The 20,727-nt window shown below is 30.7% G+C and overlaps 1 protein-coding gene across 4 annotated transcripts in view; it reads right to left on the reverse strand.

The window, feature by feature from the left end:
* The window catches only part of CSMD3 (CUB and Sushi multiple domains 3), a 1,311,921-nt gene that overhangs the window by 61,882 nt on the left and 1,229,312 nt on the right, over positions 1 to 20,727 (reverse strand). For all 4 annotated transcript variants that reach the window (XM_081504393.1, XM_081504396.1, XM_081504395.1 and 1 more), the window contains 6 exons: positions 18,813 to 18,986; positions 11,333 to 11,506; positions 8,960 to 9,133; positions 7,636 to 7,821; positions 5,606 to 5,779; positions 3,148 to 3,330 (listed from right to left, as the gene is read on the reverse strand). In XM_081504393.1, coding sequence (XP_081360519.1) covers positions 3,148 to 3,330; positions 5,606 to 5,779; positions 7,636 to 7,821; positions 8,960 to 9,133; positions 11,333 to 11,506; positions 18,813 to 18,986 — 1,065 coding nt within the window. The remainder of the gene's footprint in view (positions 1 to 3,147; positions 3,331 to 5,605; positions 5,780 to 7,635; positions 7,822 to 8,959; positions 9,134 to 11,332; positions 11,507 to 18,812; positions 18,987 to 20,727) is intronic.

A 20,727-nucleotide genomic window follows, 5' to 3' on the forward strand; every position in this document is an offset into this window, starting at 1 on the left:
CATTGAAGTCTGTTTTATAAGGAGTTAAAATTCAAGATGAATTTATATTTATTTTATTAGTTTACTTACTGGGATACAAATCATAGAATAGCTGTTTTTTATGTTTTTTGTTAGTCATTTTGGTAAAAACTTTGCACATAATTACTTGAGTATTGCTTTTGGGTAATACAAAATCTTTCAAAGAAGGATTTTAAGAGTCTCTGCCTAAAAAGCTACTCATGTAAAATTGGAAGATATGTAATGAGAAGCAACAAAGATTTACTACAATTATATTTGTTAGAAAACAAACATAAAATATACACTTAAATATTATAAGCATCATGTTTGTTTTTATATAACTGGTTTACATTAAAACTTTATAATCTCTATTTCTGGACCAAAGTGTGCAAAAATAAACTGAATAAAACAAAGTAGGATTGACCTTCATTAAGTTTTCAATGCATCCTAAATAGGAGTCACAAACATAAATGCCTTATATGATTATTCCGTATTATATTTAAGTACTTGCCATCAATGGCATAAGTGAATTTTTTAAATACATTAAAAAAGAAGCCTATGTCAATTGCAATATCTAATTTTGTTGTAGTATAAGAAAACTTCCTAAGACTTTACAAATTTTAAGGCTATTTGTATGAATATGAAGTATGACTATAATTTCAGAAAGTACTACATATATCCCTTGCTACATCTTAAATACTTAATTTTGTCTGTCATTTGTAGCAGTGCTATATATTTGTGGGTATACAGGAAACAAACAGTTTGCAAATAACAATTAGGGCATCTTTCATAAAGGTTAGTAATGGGATACTTTTTCATTCTGTGTGTATTCAGGATCTACTAACCAATCTCCTGCTGATAAACATGAAATTCAATTTAGTTTAGTTTCTCTAACATTTTTGGTTATAATATACTCTAGCGTATATATACAACTATGTACGTTGATCCTATTTTTAAGATAAATTTCTAAAAGTGGAATTTCTGGATAATTTTAAGCTCTAAAAAATATTTTAAGTATATACAGTTATCCAAATTATCAGAACAATATATAATATATATAATAATATATATAACAATATATAACAATACACATTTGTATCACTGGTGTGAAAGTTTGCTTCTTTTCACACATCTCCTCCAATACCATGTCCCATTATTTTTAAAATACTTGTCAGTTCGTCAAAGAATGTTACACTCTTTAAATCTGCACTTTTCTATTTATTAAGATATTTTATCATATTCATTTGATATTTTCATTTTATCTATTGCATTCTCAGAAAGGTTTTCAATTACTAAAGTAATACAGCACTACAAAACACTTGGAATAAAGAGAATAAAAATACTACAAATTTCACCTCTCTGTAATATTGTCATTTTTATTATATTGACTTTTATTTTTTTCTCTCAAGTGACTATCATTTCCCATGATTTTAATAGATTGCATACTTTTGAATCTTATTTTTCAATTAAGCTTTGTATGATACATTTTCTCATACTGCTCCATGGCTTATTCTAATATTTTCACTATTACATTATGTAAATATACAATTGCCTATGTAATATTTTTGCTAGTGTTGTCAGATTGGTTCCTGTTTTTGGTAGTTATAATGTTTGAAATAAAAGTAATACATCTTTATGATAGTGTGTTCTCTTTAATATTTTTATTTTCTTTAGGAACAAAATTCTCAAAAATGGAGTTAATAGGTCAAAGCTAACAATATACATGCATTTTATCAAATTAATCTAAAATGTAATAAAAAGGCTCTCGAAATACTTTGAAGTTCTAGTTTTGCTACACATACACTACAATTTCATATTAAAACAGATGAAAAATGATGCTCTGATGTTTAACCATAATTTTCTGATTAGTACTTATGTAGAATTTCTTCTATAACTGCATTTTTTTTGTTCTTTTGTATTTTCTGTTAATTTCTTCTTTCTATCCATTTACTAGAATCTGTTTTACTAAGTGATTTTCATGAGCTTCATTTTATGAGAAAAGTATTAATTCTGTTATATTTGCTACAACTTCTACTTCTGTTTTATCTATAATGTGTATATTAACAAAACAAGGTTAGCACTGGGTTGCATTTCATCTAAAAATATTTTGCAGTACAGCTGAACAAAAGGCTGACTTAGATATCACCCACATAATGTGCAACATCATTATAAAGACTTTGCCTTTGGTAAATAAGCTTGAGAAATGAAGTGAAGACAGTGTACTTAGTGTCTTCTGTTCAACAACTTTGTTCTCCAACCTATAACAGAAAGTTGTAATTCTCTCAACATTATTAAACTCAGTCCAGTTAAAAAAGGATGACTGCCTGTCCTAGAATATAGATATAGTTTTAAACATAATAAAAAGTTTCTGAAATATAGTCAATTAAAAAACTGTTAAGAAGGTTCCACTGGGAATTGTTTTCTATTTATAAAACCGATACATTTGGTACAACATCAAGTTTCCTAAATATCTTCACAAGTTTAGCTTTTGCCCTAAAATAATCTAAAAAAAGAGCAATTTAAATTATAAGGATAATTATCCTGCAACATTTCCATTTCTAGTCAATAATGTAAAGATTTGATCATGTTAACTCTGAATCAATCAGAACAATTCTGTGCTGTGCTGTGCTTAGTTGCTCAATTGCGTCTGACTCTTTGCGACCCCATGGACTGTAGCCCACCAGGTTCCTCTGTTCTGGTTATTAGCAACATCCATAAATGAGAAACATCATGTATACTTAGACATCTTTCTATATTTTACCATTTCTACAAACTTGAAAACTAAAACATATTGAGGTAATGTGTTGATGTAAGAACAACCTAATTTTTTCCTAGTGCTGTCAACAATACAGAACACTGTGATGGGGGATAAATATCTCTTTAGCTTTTCCAATACTGATATCTGCTGTGATGTGAATAATGTTTGTATATAAATAACACTTGAGACATACTTCTACTAAATTAATAATTATTACCTGTCATATTTATTTTATAGGATAGTGTTGGTAAAACTGGAATAATGCTACTTGTATTCCATGGTTGAAGACAGAGAGTACTGGAAAGAGTAATTTCACTTAGCAGCACACAGTTGAATTTGATTCACATCAAATTCCAGCACTCTCAGTGTTATTAGTTTCTACTTGACTTTACCTTTGCATTCTGGCTGCCTTCCAGTCCAACTGCCATTGGGTAAACATGTTCTTTCTTCTGAACCATGAAGGATATAACCAGTATCACAGGCAAAGCGTACAGAACTCTTGGTTCTGAAATCACTTTCCTGTCTAGAACCGTGACCAGGAGTACCTGGATCCCCACATGTACCAGTAGCATCACCTGCAATTCAGTACAGTTCAAGTTAATTTAATTGAATAAACATTTACTAAATTCATGATTTAGTCCATCAATCCTGTGGGCATTTTTTTTGTTCATGTTGTGCTTTAATATGGTAAGTTGACTGGGTAAAATCATAATTCATATTTTCCATTTGACTCCAGTCATAAGAAAAAGCCTAAAGGAAAAAGAAAATAGTTGTGGAGCATTGTGTTATTTTCCATATCAGTGATATTTAGAGACATCTAATAAGTTGAAGACCTTTCATTAGTATTTCCTGAATCTAGTTCTTAACCAAGGTAATGGAAAATTCATAATTGACTATTCTTTGGGCTCAAATGACAGTGGGTTCATACAGTTAAAATTTAGAACGTGGATTTGGCAATTTTCATCATTTCTTCTCTGAATTAAAATCAGTTTCTGTTAAAACAGAAATGTGATGTGCTGGAAAATGTAAATATTAAAGTATAATATTTCTAGTCTAAACTTACACCATTTAATCTTCTCTACTAATGACTATTGACCAAAGATGAAAAAACTCCATACTTTTTACACATAAAAGTACAAAAATGAATTATAAACAAAGACTAGAAACTCTGACTTAAGTTGTTAAGAAGGATTTTGCTCATGATAGCGTGTTTCTCTTGACTATAGTGTTTCGGGTTTGCTCAGTCCCTTTCTCATTTCTTAACTATGTCTAATTAAAGTTGCCATGACATTAGTATTCAATAAGACAGATACAGAAAAGACAGAGAGAGACAGACAAACAGAGAGACAAAGTTTTATGTATAGTCATTGAAAGTGCTTTCTGTCTACCTAGATGCCAATTTTGACATGCTCTGTGTATCTGGAATCTTTCCTAATACTTTCTTATCATCATATGTTGCAATATTAATAACCACATAAAGATTTAAGGACACTATTTCACTTTTAAATATATGTATACACACTTTATTCTACAACTAAGTAGTAGCTTGTGTGTGTGTGTGTGACAGAGAAAACGCTTGTGGGTTTATGTGTATTATCAGTTATCTGAGTGAGTAAATTAACTGATAGTTTTCATAATTTATAGATCAAATTTGAAGTCCCAGGCAGTGACTTCATAGGATTTAACCATAATTACAAGGAAGATCTGAAATTAATGAACTATTTCACACCTTTTACCTCTAAAAGAAGAATAATGTGAAAGAATTCCTAATAAGTCATCATATGATCTCCACAGATATAAAATAACATAAAAAGAAATATGTAAATAAAAAGAATAGGCAGAAAAATAAACACTAATATCTGACAGATAGGTAAAAATAGAATGAATAGTATCAAGTAGGGTAACATCACAGCTCTAAAACTGAAATAACAATTATTGAAGAAAAATAGTACCTTAAAGACCTTAGATAATATTTATCAAATGCTTACTTTGTGAAAAAATTATTAAAAATAGATTTAATGTTTACATATTCTAAGAAAATGCTATTGGGATTATAGAGACGCAGGAGTTTTCTGTTGCTTTAATAGCAAATCAAATTATGATAGATAAATGTCTCTCATAAAACTTGTTGGCTTAGTTTAATTTAAAACATTTAGTACTTTATTTTAAAATCATGCTATTAAATAATCAATTGCTTACAAAGTTCAGTTACAAAGAACTGAAATCTTACAGGAAATCATGGACATAATATTACCTTCTGGGGAAAATTATATTTTATATCTGCTAAAATGGAATTGCTAAAGCCTAAGTGATTTGCTATTCTAATGGATAAAAGCATTTCACAGAAAGTAGCATTCTAAAACCACTTATGTTCAATACAACACAGTTCAAAACTTACACCTGTAATTTTTCATATATAAGATCAGTACAATTCGTGTTGTAAATTCTAAATTACCTTAAGAATTCTGATAAATGTAAAAATAATATTATAGCTTCCCTCGTGATATTTTTAAAAGAGAAATGTATCTCTTTAGCTTGCTTTGTGTTCAAGCTCAGTTGCTAAGTCCTGTCCAGCTCTTTGCGACCCCATGGACTGTAGCCCACCAGCCTCCCCGTCCATGAAATTTTTCAGGCAAGAATACTAGACTCGGTTGCCATTTCTTTCTCCAGGGAATCTTCCTGACCCAGGGATTGAACCCGCATCGCCAGCATCTCCTGCACTAGCAGGTGGGTTCTTTACCACTGAGCCACCCGGGAAGCCCCAATCATAATACTACTAATAAAATAGCCCCAATCATAATACTAATAATGTAATTTCTAATAAGCACCGTCCAATTTTCCTAGTGGTACCTGAACAATGAGGTTGTGATCCACTCCAATGGCCATTTAATTGGCAAGTCCTTGATGACTGGCCCAGAAGTGTACGCTTTCCTGTGCAGGAATAGTGAACAGTAGACCCAAAGGTATACTTCTCACCAGACAGGACTGCATTAGGAGGAACGCCAGGGTGTCCACAGTCAATCACTACAATACATAATTATTGAATATAAAATTTTTTTATATCTCCTATCGAACAACCTGCACCAACTTTTTTGAAATATTAATGAATCAGAATTATCTGCTCCACTATATACATCCTCTGAAAATCAAACATTTATATGAAAGTTGAAGTTACAGGAGTTATTCTGTTAACCCATTCACCTTGAGTATGAATTTAACAGGAACACTGTAAGTAAGCTTAAATGATTGAGTCAGTATGCCTGTATGTGTGTGGGTGATGGGTGTTTGTTTATATACACATGTACATGGATTGGAAGCATTCATGAGTCTAGATAAGGATGTGAAAGATAGGGAGAGAAGTGGTATGGATTGGCTAAATAAGGTTATAGGATTTCATATAAAATTCAAAATGCGAAACAGAAATTAAAAGGGAAAAACTTTGAGGGTAAAGGAGAAGGATGGAAGATGGATCTGTGGCACACGATTCAGAGTATGCATATATAGTCTAAATTCTACTCTTGACCATTAATAAATAAATCATCCTGTAAAACGAAAATACTCAAGAGGCTTATCAACCAAAATACAGCTAAATTGAGCAGAATCAGATGTTAAAACACTGAGAATTCTCCATAAGTTAGAAGTAGCTTGGGAACTTACTATGTGTTCCCTTTTATGACTAGATTATTAAATATGACGAGTATTAAATAGCACACAAGGAGATATAAACTTAATAAAACCCCTGAGCAAATAGCACACTACCAGGGAGTGCTATAGAAACTAAGGAAAAGGTAAAAAGTATATGAGAGCTACGAAAATCTGAAGAAGTTCTTGTTTACAGGTCCTACAAAAGATTTTTAACTTTCATGTTGTAGTCACACAAGGATAAGTGAATTACTTAAACCATTACACTAACTAGTCTACAAAAAGAAATCAAATACATTTTAAACAAGGGATCAACAATTGATTTAATTATCTGCTTAGAATATGAAATTAGATAGGCACTGTATAAGTTTTTCTTTGTTGATGAATGAGTACATAAATGATGCCACAACTGTTTAAAAAACTGCATGTACATAAAGTACCTCTAAATAAAACAATCATAAAATGATTTTGTAATTTAGCAATTTCGTATAACCAAAAATTACTTGGACAATGATTGTTTCTTTCCTATCATGTCCAATATTCATCAACTCTGAGAAGCAAATGTAACTGAGCCCTATCAGTAAGTTGAATGCCTAGGATTCATTTCTCTGTCTTCGCATACTTTTTATTTATTTCTGTTAAATTATTTTCTCACTATTCATGTTAATTATATGCAAAAATGCTATAGTTTTTTTTTAATTTATATTCTACAGGTCCAAAACAACATATAACAAAACGTACTCATATTCTGACTACCTTAAAGACACTGTATACTAACATTTCATAGATGCATGTGCCTGTATATTTAAAGTCAATGAGTTTTAAGTAACACTCTAATTTTCTCAAGCATTTTGCAGCCCTAGTGGCTATTTATATTGACTCATTTTGCTGTAAATGAAATTTGAAATAGTAGTACAAAACAAAATAAAAATATAATTGCCTCTCATGGAATGGCAATGTCACAGAATATGAAATATATCTGCCTTTAATATTCTGTCTATTCCATGAAGGTTCAAAATAAAGGAATAATAGAGAAATATTAATCATATTAATATTAATATAGATGGCACCTGGACACTGAACTGGTAGAACATAGGAAGGGCACTTTCAAAACAATAAAAAATTACAATCAGTACACTTTCCTCTGATACACAGCTCTAAATATTTCATAAAGACAATAAATATACATGTTGGTTTCAGGGCATTTTCTCAAGGAAGAGTTCACATTATCTACTTACTGATACATTCTGGTAGAGGTTTGTCCCATTGCCCATTTGGTTGACATATCAGAACTGAAGATCCAAATAAGAAATATCCAGGATTGCAGTCATAGAATACCACAGTGCCATAGGTGAAATTCCCATGTTCTATTTTACTTTCTCTTTTGGAATTGGCTGGAATTCCAGGATCAGAACAGTTGACCACTAAACAAATGACACATTTTTGAAATATATATTTGGAATAATATATAAATTTTCATTAGAAACAGTTTCAAAGGTAAATTTAATCAAACAAAACAAATATTCAAAGAAGAAAATTAACATAAAGAACTATGGATATATGGCTGAAAATATTGGAAACAGGAGAGCTTCTTTGCAAAACTATTTTGAACAACAGCAACTCTGTAAATATACTGAATACAGATTTATAAAGAATGATACATTAAAAAAAGAATGATATCTTTCAAGCTATGGTTATAGAAAATGGAGGAAAATGATAATTTAGTTGTATTTTATCTGACAATATGAAATATATCATACTTCTTTGCAAACAGAAAAAATACAAATGATTCTCTATGTTTCCACAGAGACAGCAATAAATAAACCCCTAACACAGGTATCATGGTAATTTAAACCTTAAACATTGTTTTTCCAAAAATATGAAGATTGTCATACTGAGTAAAGTAAATCAGACAGAGAAAGATTTAGAAAATAGAAACAGAGTCACAGATGTAGAAAATGAACTTATGGTTACTAGGAGGAATGGAGGAGATAAATTGGGAGATTGGGATTGATATATACACAGTACCATATATAACCTAGATAACTAATAAAGACCTAACTCTACTCAATACTGTGTAATGACCTATATGGGAAAAGAATCTAAAAAAGATATATATGTATGTATAGATAGATAGATATAACAGCTGAAACTAACATAACATTGTAAATCAACTATACTCCAACAAAATTTTACAATATAACATTATAAATTAACTATACTTCACAATGTTTAAAAATGTGAAAAAACAAACTGAGAAGATAAGATCCATTAATTATGAAGCCAACTGGAAGTAAAAATGAGCGAAATGACTTTATATACAGCTATAGAACAGGTACAAGATAACACAGTTTAGCAACTGAAACGTTTACCAGTTTTATAACTTCTAAAAAAGTTAAAAAATAAGCAAAAGGAAAGCATTAGTAATGAGATGACATCAATATTAAATATTTGTTTTATTAATTTCTACTGTTTTGCCCAAATTGTTTCAAATATTACCATCTGTGTTTACACAGACATATTATTACCATGCTCTCAGCTGCAATACAGTTAGATTTTTACCTTTGCACACTGGTGGAGGATGGCTCCACTGTCTGTTGGCCTGGCACTGGGCCTTTGTTGGCCCTTGCATGAGATACCCAATATTGCAGGAGAATGTTACCACATCATTAAAATTGAATCCATTTCCACTTGCTCTTCCATAAATTGGACTACCAGGGTGACCACAGCTCACAGCTAATAGCAATGGGGTCGGGTTGGGAGGGACACAGAATAGAATAATTGATCAATTATTAAATGAAAATTACACTTAATCACCTCAAAGAATGTGGAAAGAAGGCCACTTTTGTAGGAAAAAATACTTAATTTTACTAATGCAAAGGAACAATTTAGAAAGCCAAAATGGTCCAATATAATAGAATCATTACAATATTATGTTAGTAAGAAGACAATTATTTGTAATTCTGGTAATGGTATGCAAGTGGTGCATACATATTGAAAGTTCCATGATAACTTTTCATTCTATTTCTTTTTAGTGAAGAATACTGAAATTCAAAGACATTTGGCTATAATTGAAGTTCACATCACTAGTTAATGGCAAAAAGGAATAAAACTGAATCAATTTTCTTTTTCTAGTTGAGTTTAACAATTGAAGATAAATGAAGGCAATTTTTTGTATTTAATTTTGAAATCATTTCTTATATTATTTATGAAATCATTTTTATGATTAATGGATAAACAAAAGTGTGCTTCAAGAATAGCTTAATATGGCTGCAATAAAAATGATGTCTTATGCTGTATTAGAATTTTTAACATATTGAGATACCAATATTAACATTCCCTAAACCAAACTACCTTACTGGTATATTTTCTTCACTATTGATAATTAATAACCTATCAGTTTTGTTTTGAAATAATGACATCAATTAGATGAACTATTGAGATCATTTTAATGTTAAAGCTCTTTTTTAGAATTTATTTAGTGCTTGGTTTTCCCAAACATATTGTATTTCTATGAACTGTTTTATTGCATTATCTCACTAATTAATCATAGCAACTCCAGTAATACTGCTTCATAATTGGGCACAGTGAAAGATGACAGTCACTTTTAATACTTTCGAAATGACCCAACAGCAATTAATTTTCTGCTGTATTGTTAATGTCAACCTTTCATTTGAAAGTGTAACTGCATCTTATTCCTGTTTAAAATTATTAATAGAGAAACTTGTGCTTGTTTTACCTCAAGGGCCAATTTTCATTTATAGTCTCAATTATTCAGCAAGAAAAGTAGTGGTGTTAGCTGGCTACGCTTTTATATAATGAGGGGATTTCCAGGTGGCTCAGACAGTAAAAAGTCTGCCTGCAATTCAGGAGACCCAGGTTTGATTCCTGGGTCGGGAAGATTCCCCTGGAGAAGGAAATGACAACCCAGTCCAGTATTCTTGCCTGGAAAAATCCCATGGATGGAGAAGCTTGGCAGTCTACAGTCCATGGGGTTGCAAAGAGTCGGACACGACTGAGTGACTTCACTTTCTTTATATAATGAAAGGCAAAAAAACCTGGTAAAGATCCAGCATATGATTTCTGTCTTTAAATCATTAGATAGTCTGTTATCACGTGCACACACACCACAGAGAAGCAATTTTGATAACTGTATGCTCTATTATCTTATTAAATCATAACACACTAATGTAGTTTCCATTAAACTAGAACTCCAATAAAATCCTGTTGATTGGATATGAGGTTGACAATGATAGAATTTATCAATATGTGAACTCATACTAAAAGCCTCATGAATTATTTCTCTGAAGACTCCAAAATCTCTATTATTTAATCCTATAGTGTTAAAACTATAACATGTTTACAGTGTTTATCTTCATTTCCTAACACTGATTTTAATACAAATATCAGTGATTGCTGGTGGATATTACCAGGAGAAAAAATAAGAAATATATGGATAATTTACTTTTCAATCCAAAATAGGATAAATTGTGACGTGAAATACTGTGTACTTCTGTGTACTGGGTATTCAGTGAGAGAAAGAAAAAGTACTAGAATATTTTAAAATTCATTTTATCCTTCATGTGTAAATTCACATCTTAATTAACTAAAAAGATAAGATGAATATTTGCTGAACTAGTGAGATCTTTTATTAAAACAATTAAAAAATTGTTCCAAATCCAAAAGAATAATGACAGACATTCTAATATGTCTTCTACTTTCATAGTGAATGGTTTTTTATACTTCTGAACATACCTTACTTTAAAGACTAGCATGTCAGTATAAAAAATGCATTGTGAGAACTTAGTTCTTTAAATACACATGCATACACATGTGTGTATCTATTTAATCATTTACCTTACCTAAGAAAAAAATACTGATAATTACATGAGAACTGAACAGAGGTCTTTGACTACTTTTGCTATGCTTACTTACGCACACAGGCTGGAAGTTGACCAGACCAATTGTGATCTTGTTGACATATTCTTACTGAAGAACCAATCAACCGGAAACCAGGATTACATTGATAAACAACTGTGTCTCTGTATCCATAGTTTTCTCCAATGACTTGACCATTCACAATAAGCTCCGGAATTCCACAGTGACCCGCTGAAATGGGTCAAAATAATATTTTTTTAATGTTATGATCTAGTTTTATGATTTGTGTATTTACATACAACATGGCAACATCCTATTTTATGACACAAGCAATATTTCATTTTAGGAAGAGGAAAAAGAAGAGGAAAATTTAAAAAAAGAAAAGCCAAAATAAATACATGGAAGAATATATTAAAGACATTTATAGAAATCAAGGAAATAGAAAAATAACAGAGACCATTACCTGAACTAAAAATTCTTTCTTCAAAAACAAGAGAGAAGGCTCAAATAAAATCAGAAATAAAAGATGAGAAATTATAACTATTAGCACAAAAATACAAAGAATTATGATACTATTAGGAGCAATTATATACCAACAAATTTGAAAAACTAGAAGAAATGTATAAATCTTTAGAAATTTACAATCTTTCAAGACTGGTTCATGAAAAAATAGAAAATCTGAATCAACCAATCAAAGTACCAGATAGTAACAGTAGTCAAAAACCTCTCAACAGACAAAAATCCAGGATCAGATTACTTCACAGGTAAATTTTTAATAGTTATTCTTCTGAAACTCTTCCAAAAAATTATATGGCAGAGAAATCTTTGAAGCTTATTTTATGAGACCAGCATTACCCTGACACCAAAACCAGACAAGGACACCACAAAAAGGAAACCTAAAGGTCAATATCCCTAATAAATATAGATGTAAAATAATCCTCAACAAAATATTGGCAAACTGAATTTACCAATACTTTAAACGAATCATACACCAAGATCAAGCATGATTTATTCCAGGGATTCAAGCATTATGTTGGGCTTCCCTAGTAGCTCAGATGGTCAAGCATCTGTCTGCAATGCAGGAGACCTGGGTTTGGAAATCCTAATAACAGTAATCACACAAGGAAAAGAAATAAAACACATCCAAACTGGAAGGGAAGAAATAAAACTATCACTATTTGCAGATACTATATATAGAAAATTCTAAAGATGCTACCAAAAACTATTAGTAGTAATAAACAAATTTAGTATAGTTGCAGTATACAAAATTAAATGCCATGGAACAAGTAAGCCTGTGTGCCAGGCTAATAAGCCTGTGCTCTAGAACTTGGGAGCCACAATTACTGAGCCCACATGTGGCAAATACTGAAGCTCATGTGCTCCAGGGCCCCTACTCCACAACAAGAGAAGCCACTACACAGTGAGAAGCCCTAGCATCACAACTAATTCTTGCTCACTGCAACCAGAGAAAAGCCTGTCCAGCAATGAAGACCCTACATGGCCAAAAACAAATAAAAATATATATAAAGGATTCAAAACCGTGAAACTCCTAGAAGAAAACATAAGCAGCATGTTGTCTGACATCATTCTAAACAATATATTTTTTTAGATCTGTCTTCTTTGACAAAGACAAGAAAAATAAACAAATAAAAAAGTTTTTACATAGTGAAGAAAACTGTCATCAAAACAATCAAAACAATTAGGCAATTGGCAGAATTGGAGAAGATATATGAAAATGATATAAATGAAAAAGAGCTACTTTCCAAAATATAAAAAGAGCTCATATAGCTCAATAACAACAGTTAAAAAAAAAACAAAAAACATGCAGTTGAATTTAAAAAAATAAAATAGGCAGAGGTTCTCAGCAAACATTTTTCCAAAGAAGACATACGATTTGCCAACAGGCATAGGAAAAGATGCTTGATATCACTCAACATCAGAGAAATGCAAATCAAAACCACAAAGACGTATCACCTTACACTTGTCAGGATGGTCATTATCAGAAAGAGAACTAGAAATCGCAAGTGTTGGTGAGGAGGTAGAGAAAAATAACTCCTGTACACTCTTAGTGAGAATGTAAACTGGTCCAGCCACTATGGAAGACAGTATGGAGATTACTCAAAAAATTAAAAATAGAGCTTCCATGTGATCCAGCAATCCCACTACTGGGTATCTATCTAAAGGGAAAATATAAACATTAACTCAAAAAGATTTATGCACTTTCATGTTCATTGTAGCATTATTTACAGTAGCCAAAATATGAAAACCCTAAGTGTCCTTCAATAGATGAATGGATAAAGAAACTATGAAATACACATCCTCATCTCACACATGCATAATGGTATACTACTCAGCTATAAAAAGTACAGAATCTTGCTATTTGGAATAACATGGAGGGACCTTGAGGGTATTAGGCTAAGTGAAATAAGTCAGTAGAGAAAGACAAATACCACAATGACTTCACTTTTATTTGCGATCCAAAAAACAAAACAAAAAAGCAAACAGAACAAAACAGAGAAGAGATTTGAGGTTGCCAGAGGAAGAGGAGAGTTAAGAGGAAGGTGAAATGATTGACGGGGATTGAGAAGAACAAACTTCCAGTTATAAAATAAGTAAGTCATGAGGATATAATGTACAGATTGGGGAATATATTCAATAATTTTGTGTTAACTTTGTAAAGTGACAGACAGTAACTAGACTTGCTGTAGTAACCATTTTGCAATGTATACAAATGTTGAATAAATATGTTGTAAGATAAGCTAATATAATACTGTATGTCAGTTATGTCTCAATTTAAAAAAAAAAAGAAATAGAAGGAAAATGTAGATTAGGCCAGGTGAAATATCTCACTGAAAGACAATCAAGGTAGTCAAAGGTTAGAAACTTAAAAAAAAGTCAACAAAATTGTTAAACTCCTACCTAATCCTATCAACAAACAAAAAAGAGACTAAAATTACCAGTGACAGGAATGAATGAAGTAACATTACTATAAAAGCTTACAGATGTTAAAAGGATCAGGGAATATTAAGAATTGCTTTATTAGAACATATTTAACAATTCAGAACAAAAGGACAAATTTTTTGAAGCTGTATCATTCAACAACTAACACAAGAAAATATGAATAGTCCTCTATTAAAGTATTTGAATTCTTAAATAATAACTCCCTCTGCAAAAAAAATACACTTAGATTTATATTTTTTCACTGGTAAATTCAATCAAATATTTAAGCAAAAAAGGAAGGAAACAAACAAATACCAGTCTTATACAAACTCTTAGAAACAGAAGAAAAAGAATCACTTCCTAATTTGTTTAATGAAGTAATCATAACCCCAATATTTAACCTGTAAAAGACACAGAAGAAATGTCCCTTATGAATACAGATGTAGGACTCTTTGAAAAAATTTAGAAAAAAAAAAAAATAATATATCACGATTATCTGGGTTTTATCCAGAAATGACTTGTTGGTTTAAGATGAAATGTTGACCACTGTCATCTACCATACTTAGGAATGTACAGACATTTTCCAAACCTTATAAATATATCTAAGAAAAAAGTTCATATTACATGCACTGATGAAATATTAAATCCTTTCATCCTGATACAGGGACCAAGAAAAGGATGACCACTCTCACTAGCTCTGTTTAACATTGTTTGGTGGGTCCTATCTAGTTTAATATACTAATATAAAGGAAGAAAGGAAAAACATAAAGGATAAAACAAAAAAAAGTAAAACTCTTATATTTTATGCTCATGACATACACATAGATGATGCTGTTTTAAAAAAAATCCTAAAACTAATAGGTGAACGAAAGCTGTGGGATACTAGATAAATATTTTAAATAATTTTTATAATAGAAAACAATTAGAAATGTAATTAGTAATGAACAATATGACTATAACAGTGTAAACACAAAAAAATATTGTTGAAGAAACTTAACAATAGGTATACATGATCTCTATGATAAAAATTTCCTATTGCAAAAAAAAAATAAAGAAAATCTTAATAAGTGAATAAATATACTAACTTCACCATGTTCAGGAATTAGAAGACTTAACATTGTTACATGCCAATTCTCCCCAATGATTTACACATTGAATGCAATTGTGATCATAATCCTACCACGCATTTTAAAAATTAAAAAAAATAAGCTAATTCTAAAACATATATGAGCACACAAAGAACATGGAGTATCCAAAGTGAACTTGAAAAATAGAAACAAATTTGGAGTGGCAGATATCTTTCTGGAACACAAACAAGCAAAGAAAAACTCTCAACCTTACTTCATGATATATACAACAACAAATTAAAAATAAGTTGTAGATATAAAGTAATACCAAAAAATGTAAAATTTCTAGGAAAATATATGAAATGAAATCTTTGTGACTTATGATTGAACAAAGGTTTCTAAACTAGAGACAGAAAGTAATAACTAGAAAGAAAAAAAGAGAGAGAAAATAGATTTTACAAAAATTGAAAACTTCTGCTCATTAAGATACCATTAAGAATGAATAGGCAAGTAATAGGCGGGGAGAAACTATTTTTAAAAAATAAATATGTAAAGAACTCCTATTACTCATAATAAAAGGCAATGTATAAGATACTTCATAATTTCACAAAGGAAAATTTATGAATGGCCAATAAGCCCAGGAAACTGTACTTGATCAGTAGTCATCAAGATAGTGCAAGTTAAATCTTGCAAGATACCTTTATGAATGCCAAAAAATGAATAAAATTAAAAAACTGGCTATACCACGTGCTAGAGAAAATGTGAGACAAGTAGAACTCTGCTAGGAATTTTAGTCCAGAGTATCCACCAGAAATGAATAGATGTCTCCACAAAAAGACTTTTATACAAATGTCCATAGCAGCTTTATTCATAATCACCCCTAACTGGATAGAGTCCATATGACCATCAGTAGGGGAATGGTCAAGACAAGGAGATTCTTCTTAGAGATTAAAAAAAAAATTACTGATACACACAAAAACATGAATGAAACAGAATAAAAGAAACCTTACACAAAAAGAGTACAAAACTTAGGATTCCATTCACATGAATTTCTAGAACAGGAAGAACTACCATATGGTGAAAAAAAACAGAACAGCTATTACCTCAGGGTGTAGGGGAGGAGAGCTGCAGATTGACTATGAAGGGTCACAAGGAAGCTTTCTGAGCTAATGGTAATGTTCTACAACTATTGAGTAGTTTTAGTTACATAGGTGTACACAGTTGTCAAAATGCATCAAGTGTATTTATGGCACTGTATGTACATTGCCAACATTAAAAAAAAAAAGAACCATGAGCAAATATTGAACTCTAGCTAGCTTATATGTATACAGAAATGTTTACAAATGAAGTGTACTGCATTTGGCAATTTCAAAATGCATCAAAAATAAAATGAATTTATGGTTTAATAGAGGCATGAAAGGATGAATAGATGTGTGATATGCAAATACAAGTGCTTAACTGTACACTCTAGATGGTAGGCATGTGGGTGTTTGTCATCAAGTCTTTCAACTGAAAAATTTATAATAAAATGCTGGGAATTTGAGAATAAATACACTATATTTAAACAATCATAACCACATTCTAGGACTATTCCAAGCCAAAAGTATCTGGGGCTATACAGACAAGTTTTTTGCAACCATGAGAAGAATGACTAGGCTATGTGCATTATTCAAATTAATTCCAAGTATAAGATTCTAGGATCTGCTTATTTGACAATAGCACATTCCTCCTACTGACACACTTTTGAATTTATATTAGATGTCAACACTATATCTTATGCAAGAATGTTGTCTCTATAGGCTGAGAGTCAATGTTTGTTTATAAACATTCCTCTTATACCTTATCTTTCCAGAAAACAGAATCAGGATTCTAAGTAGGTGAATAAAACCGCCCTCTATATACAATAACCAATAAATAACATAGAGCATACAATAGCAGTTCATCAGGGCAAAGAGTTATCAAACAGATTATTTTAAAGTTAGTTTTGGCAACACACTCCAGTACTCTTGCCTGGAGAGTCCCATGGACAGAGAAGCCTGGTAGGCTACAGTCCATGGGGTCGCAAAGAGTCAGACACGACTGAGTGACTTCACTTCACTAAAGTTAGTTTACATATATTTTAAAATAGTGAAAAAATTTATTTATAATAATAAGGTATATTATATACAATATTAATATTATATATAAAATATTTATAATAAATAAATAAAACTTATATAAAAAATAAAATAATTTAAAATATAATTCCAAATAATACTTTAAAATAAATTAAATAAATTAATCTGTAATTGAAATGAGCATAACCAAAACCAAGTTAGAAACTAATAGGAAGTATTTTATTTTTCAATTCTATATTAATACATGATTTAATTTATTTATCATTTTCTTTTTATGTAATAGTCTTACAGAATATTCAAATAAATATGTGTACTCTAATAAAGAAACCATCATTACTGAGTTTCCAAGTATACCTACTAACAACTATGCCTGAGAGGGTGAGAAAAGGAATTTTAACCAAAATCTCTAGCTATACCCTTTAAAGTTTCAAATGATGACTGTACCATCACTAATGTTTTCAAGTTTATTATGAATACAATATGTATGTAAACTGTTAAAGTCACAGGTTTTACTGCCATGTGTCATATTTTTCAACAGTAAAATTTCAGAGTTGAAATACAGTACAAATTTAGAAATATCCTGTTCATAATAATCAGCAATTTTTAAAATCATAAATAATAAGATTATGTTTGTTCCCAAAAGGCAAGTGAATATTTTATCATAACAATTTTTATTAGTATTACTTAATTTAACACTTGCTCTCACATTTTGAAATAATTTTAGAGAAAAATAAGTCATAAATCATACCATTTTCTTAATCTTAGGGTAATTGTTTGCCTTTAAAAAAAGGATAAAACATAAATCATAGTATTATTTTAATAACATTAGAAGGGATACAAAAAACTAGCTATTCAGTTTCTTTTAATGAACAGTTTTTTTAGAATTAATCAAAAAAAAAAAACAGGGGGAACCTATTTGCCTAAAATCAGGTTTGAAAAATAGATTTTTCAAGTTTTAATAAAAAGTAATATTACACATGTTGAATAGTTAGGAAGTAGAAAGGGAGAAAGTTAAATGTGGAAATTGTTTTTCTTCTTTAGTCATTACCTTAAACAAATAGGCGAAAAGAGAATTGACTATGGTTTAGAATGAATTAACAGCTACAGTGCTTAATCCAGTGGAGTATGCAGACATATAATTTTCAGCCATTAGTTTTCACCTTTTATTTTCACCATGCTGGGAAAATATTCTGTCTTTCCTTAAGGACTTAAGTTTCTCATTTGGAATACTAGTAGATTAAGAGATATCTGTTTAATAGCTTTTCTATCATGAGACATTTTAAAAGTTAAACATTTTCCAGTTTTTATCATCCTTACTGAGTGAATATAAGTTATTATCTCTCATTATGAAAAAGGGCTGCCTTTTGAGAGGGAGAAGGAAATGTTTGGTTAAAATTACTTAAAAATCTGTACCTAGGCATCTGGTGTCTGATCCACTCCACAGACCTGAAGAAAGGCATTCCCGAACAGCAGAGCCCACAAGCATGAAACCTGAATCACAGGTAAAGATGGCCGTTGAGCCATATGAAGTCTGAGTTCCAATCTTATTTCCATTGGGAGGGGTTGGGAGTTCTCCACAGGAAATAACTTGAAAACAATAACATAATAAAAAATCCTAAAGATACAGTCAATATGAACTTGTAACAAAATCATGTTTTCAACATTCTGCATTCCTATGATTTGACCATTAAAACTGACAATTAAATTTGACAATTAAACTTGACATTTGCAAAACATGTTTGAAAGATCATGAAAGTATAGAGAAAATAAATGACATAATTTAAAGTTTTTCTCCTTTGAGTTCCTATGTAATGTAATAAAGTCGTTCAGTCTTGTCTGACTCTTTGGGACCCCATGGACTGTAGTCTGCCAGACTCCTCTGTCCATGGAATTCTCCAGGCCACAATACTGGAGTGGGTAGCCATTCTGTTCTCCAGGGCATCTTCCCAACCCAAGGATCGAACCCAGGTCTCCCACATTGCCAGTGGATTCTTTACCAGCTGAGCCACCAAGGAAGTAACAGTGATATGTGATGACATGTGATTTTGTTTGTGTTTTTTGCTTAGCCAACTTGGTCACTCAACAGGTTGTGGTGAAAAAAAAAAATAGCAAGATTAAAGGGAGGATAATTTATTAGTCCAAAGTCTTTCTCTGATTTATCAGTAACTTTAATAAGATTCCAGAGCCCATAATCAGCTAAATAAAAATTTACAGCTAGCAGTGTAAATCCAGAATAGAATAATTAACCACCAGCCTTTATCTGGCTCCAGGTCTGGCTTTCATCTCTAGGCTTTAGGAGACTATTAGACAAATTGAAAATTTGCAAACTTTGAAAAATTGCATGTAAATTTTAAGATATATTGTTTTGAACTAATCCCCCAAAAAATCTTTTGTGGTAGCTATAATATTTATTAGGGTTAATAATACTGATATTTATCATATTTTAATGTAAAAGATGAATAAATGAAGGACCAGAAAAAAATTCCGTTCTTTCCATTTTTCTCTATGAATTGTAATTCTTAGGTTCTGACTTTTGCTCCACTCTTACTTCTGGGCAGGAACTTGATCTTATGTAGAACTTCAATTTTTCTATATAATAAAGGACAGAACACAAAGAAACCAGACAAATATTTGTTCAATGTCTGATTTAATGAATGCTGCTGTTATAAATTTTTTCCTAGCTCTTTGAAATATCCTTATTCCATGTGCCCTTTTAATTTTAAAATGGAAGAACAATGAGACTAAAGAAGGGGAAAGATCCTGGGTGAAAACCTAAAAGAATAAGGCAAAATTTACAAATACATATGCTATAGTTTTAGAATATATAACTTATACATGCATTTGAGATTTAATTCATCAGTATGGTTGATTATAAAAATGGCAACCCCCAAATTCTTTGCTTATATGGAGATTAAGAAAATAAATTGAATATTCATAAGTAAAATATTACTAGGTACTTGTATACTTACTACATATAGACAGTTATCTGTTAGAGTTATCTGTTATGTTAAATATTTTAGTCACATAATCCTTTAGATTTCAGATGTTTTTATTAGTTTATTCCTAAATTATGTGTCTATGTCATAAATGCTTTAATATTGTGATGAACATGAAATAAAAGGATGAATTTTCAGCTTTGCATATTTCCTGGCACTAAGTAAATACCCAATAAATGTAGTAAAGAAAGTTCAAAGGAGGTTCAATATATTTCCACTGATTTTTCTAAGTTCAGCTAGTTTACCTACTTTACAAACTGGCCATTTATAGTAATATTATAAAAATGCATGAAAACAGAATAACTAAAATGTTCAATTTGACTCAATACACA

Source organism: Giraffa tippelskirchi, chromosome 6 (genome assembly GCF_054371585.1).
Source record: "Giraffa tippelskirchi isolate mGirTip1 chromosome 6, T2T-mGirTip1v1.2.pri, whole genome shotgun sequence".
Lineage (NCBI taxonomy): Eukaryota > Metazoa > Chordata > Mammalia > Artiodactyla > Giraffidae > Giraffa > Giraffa tippelskirchi.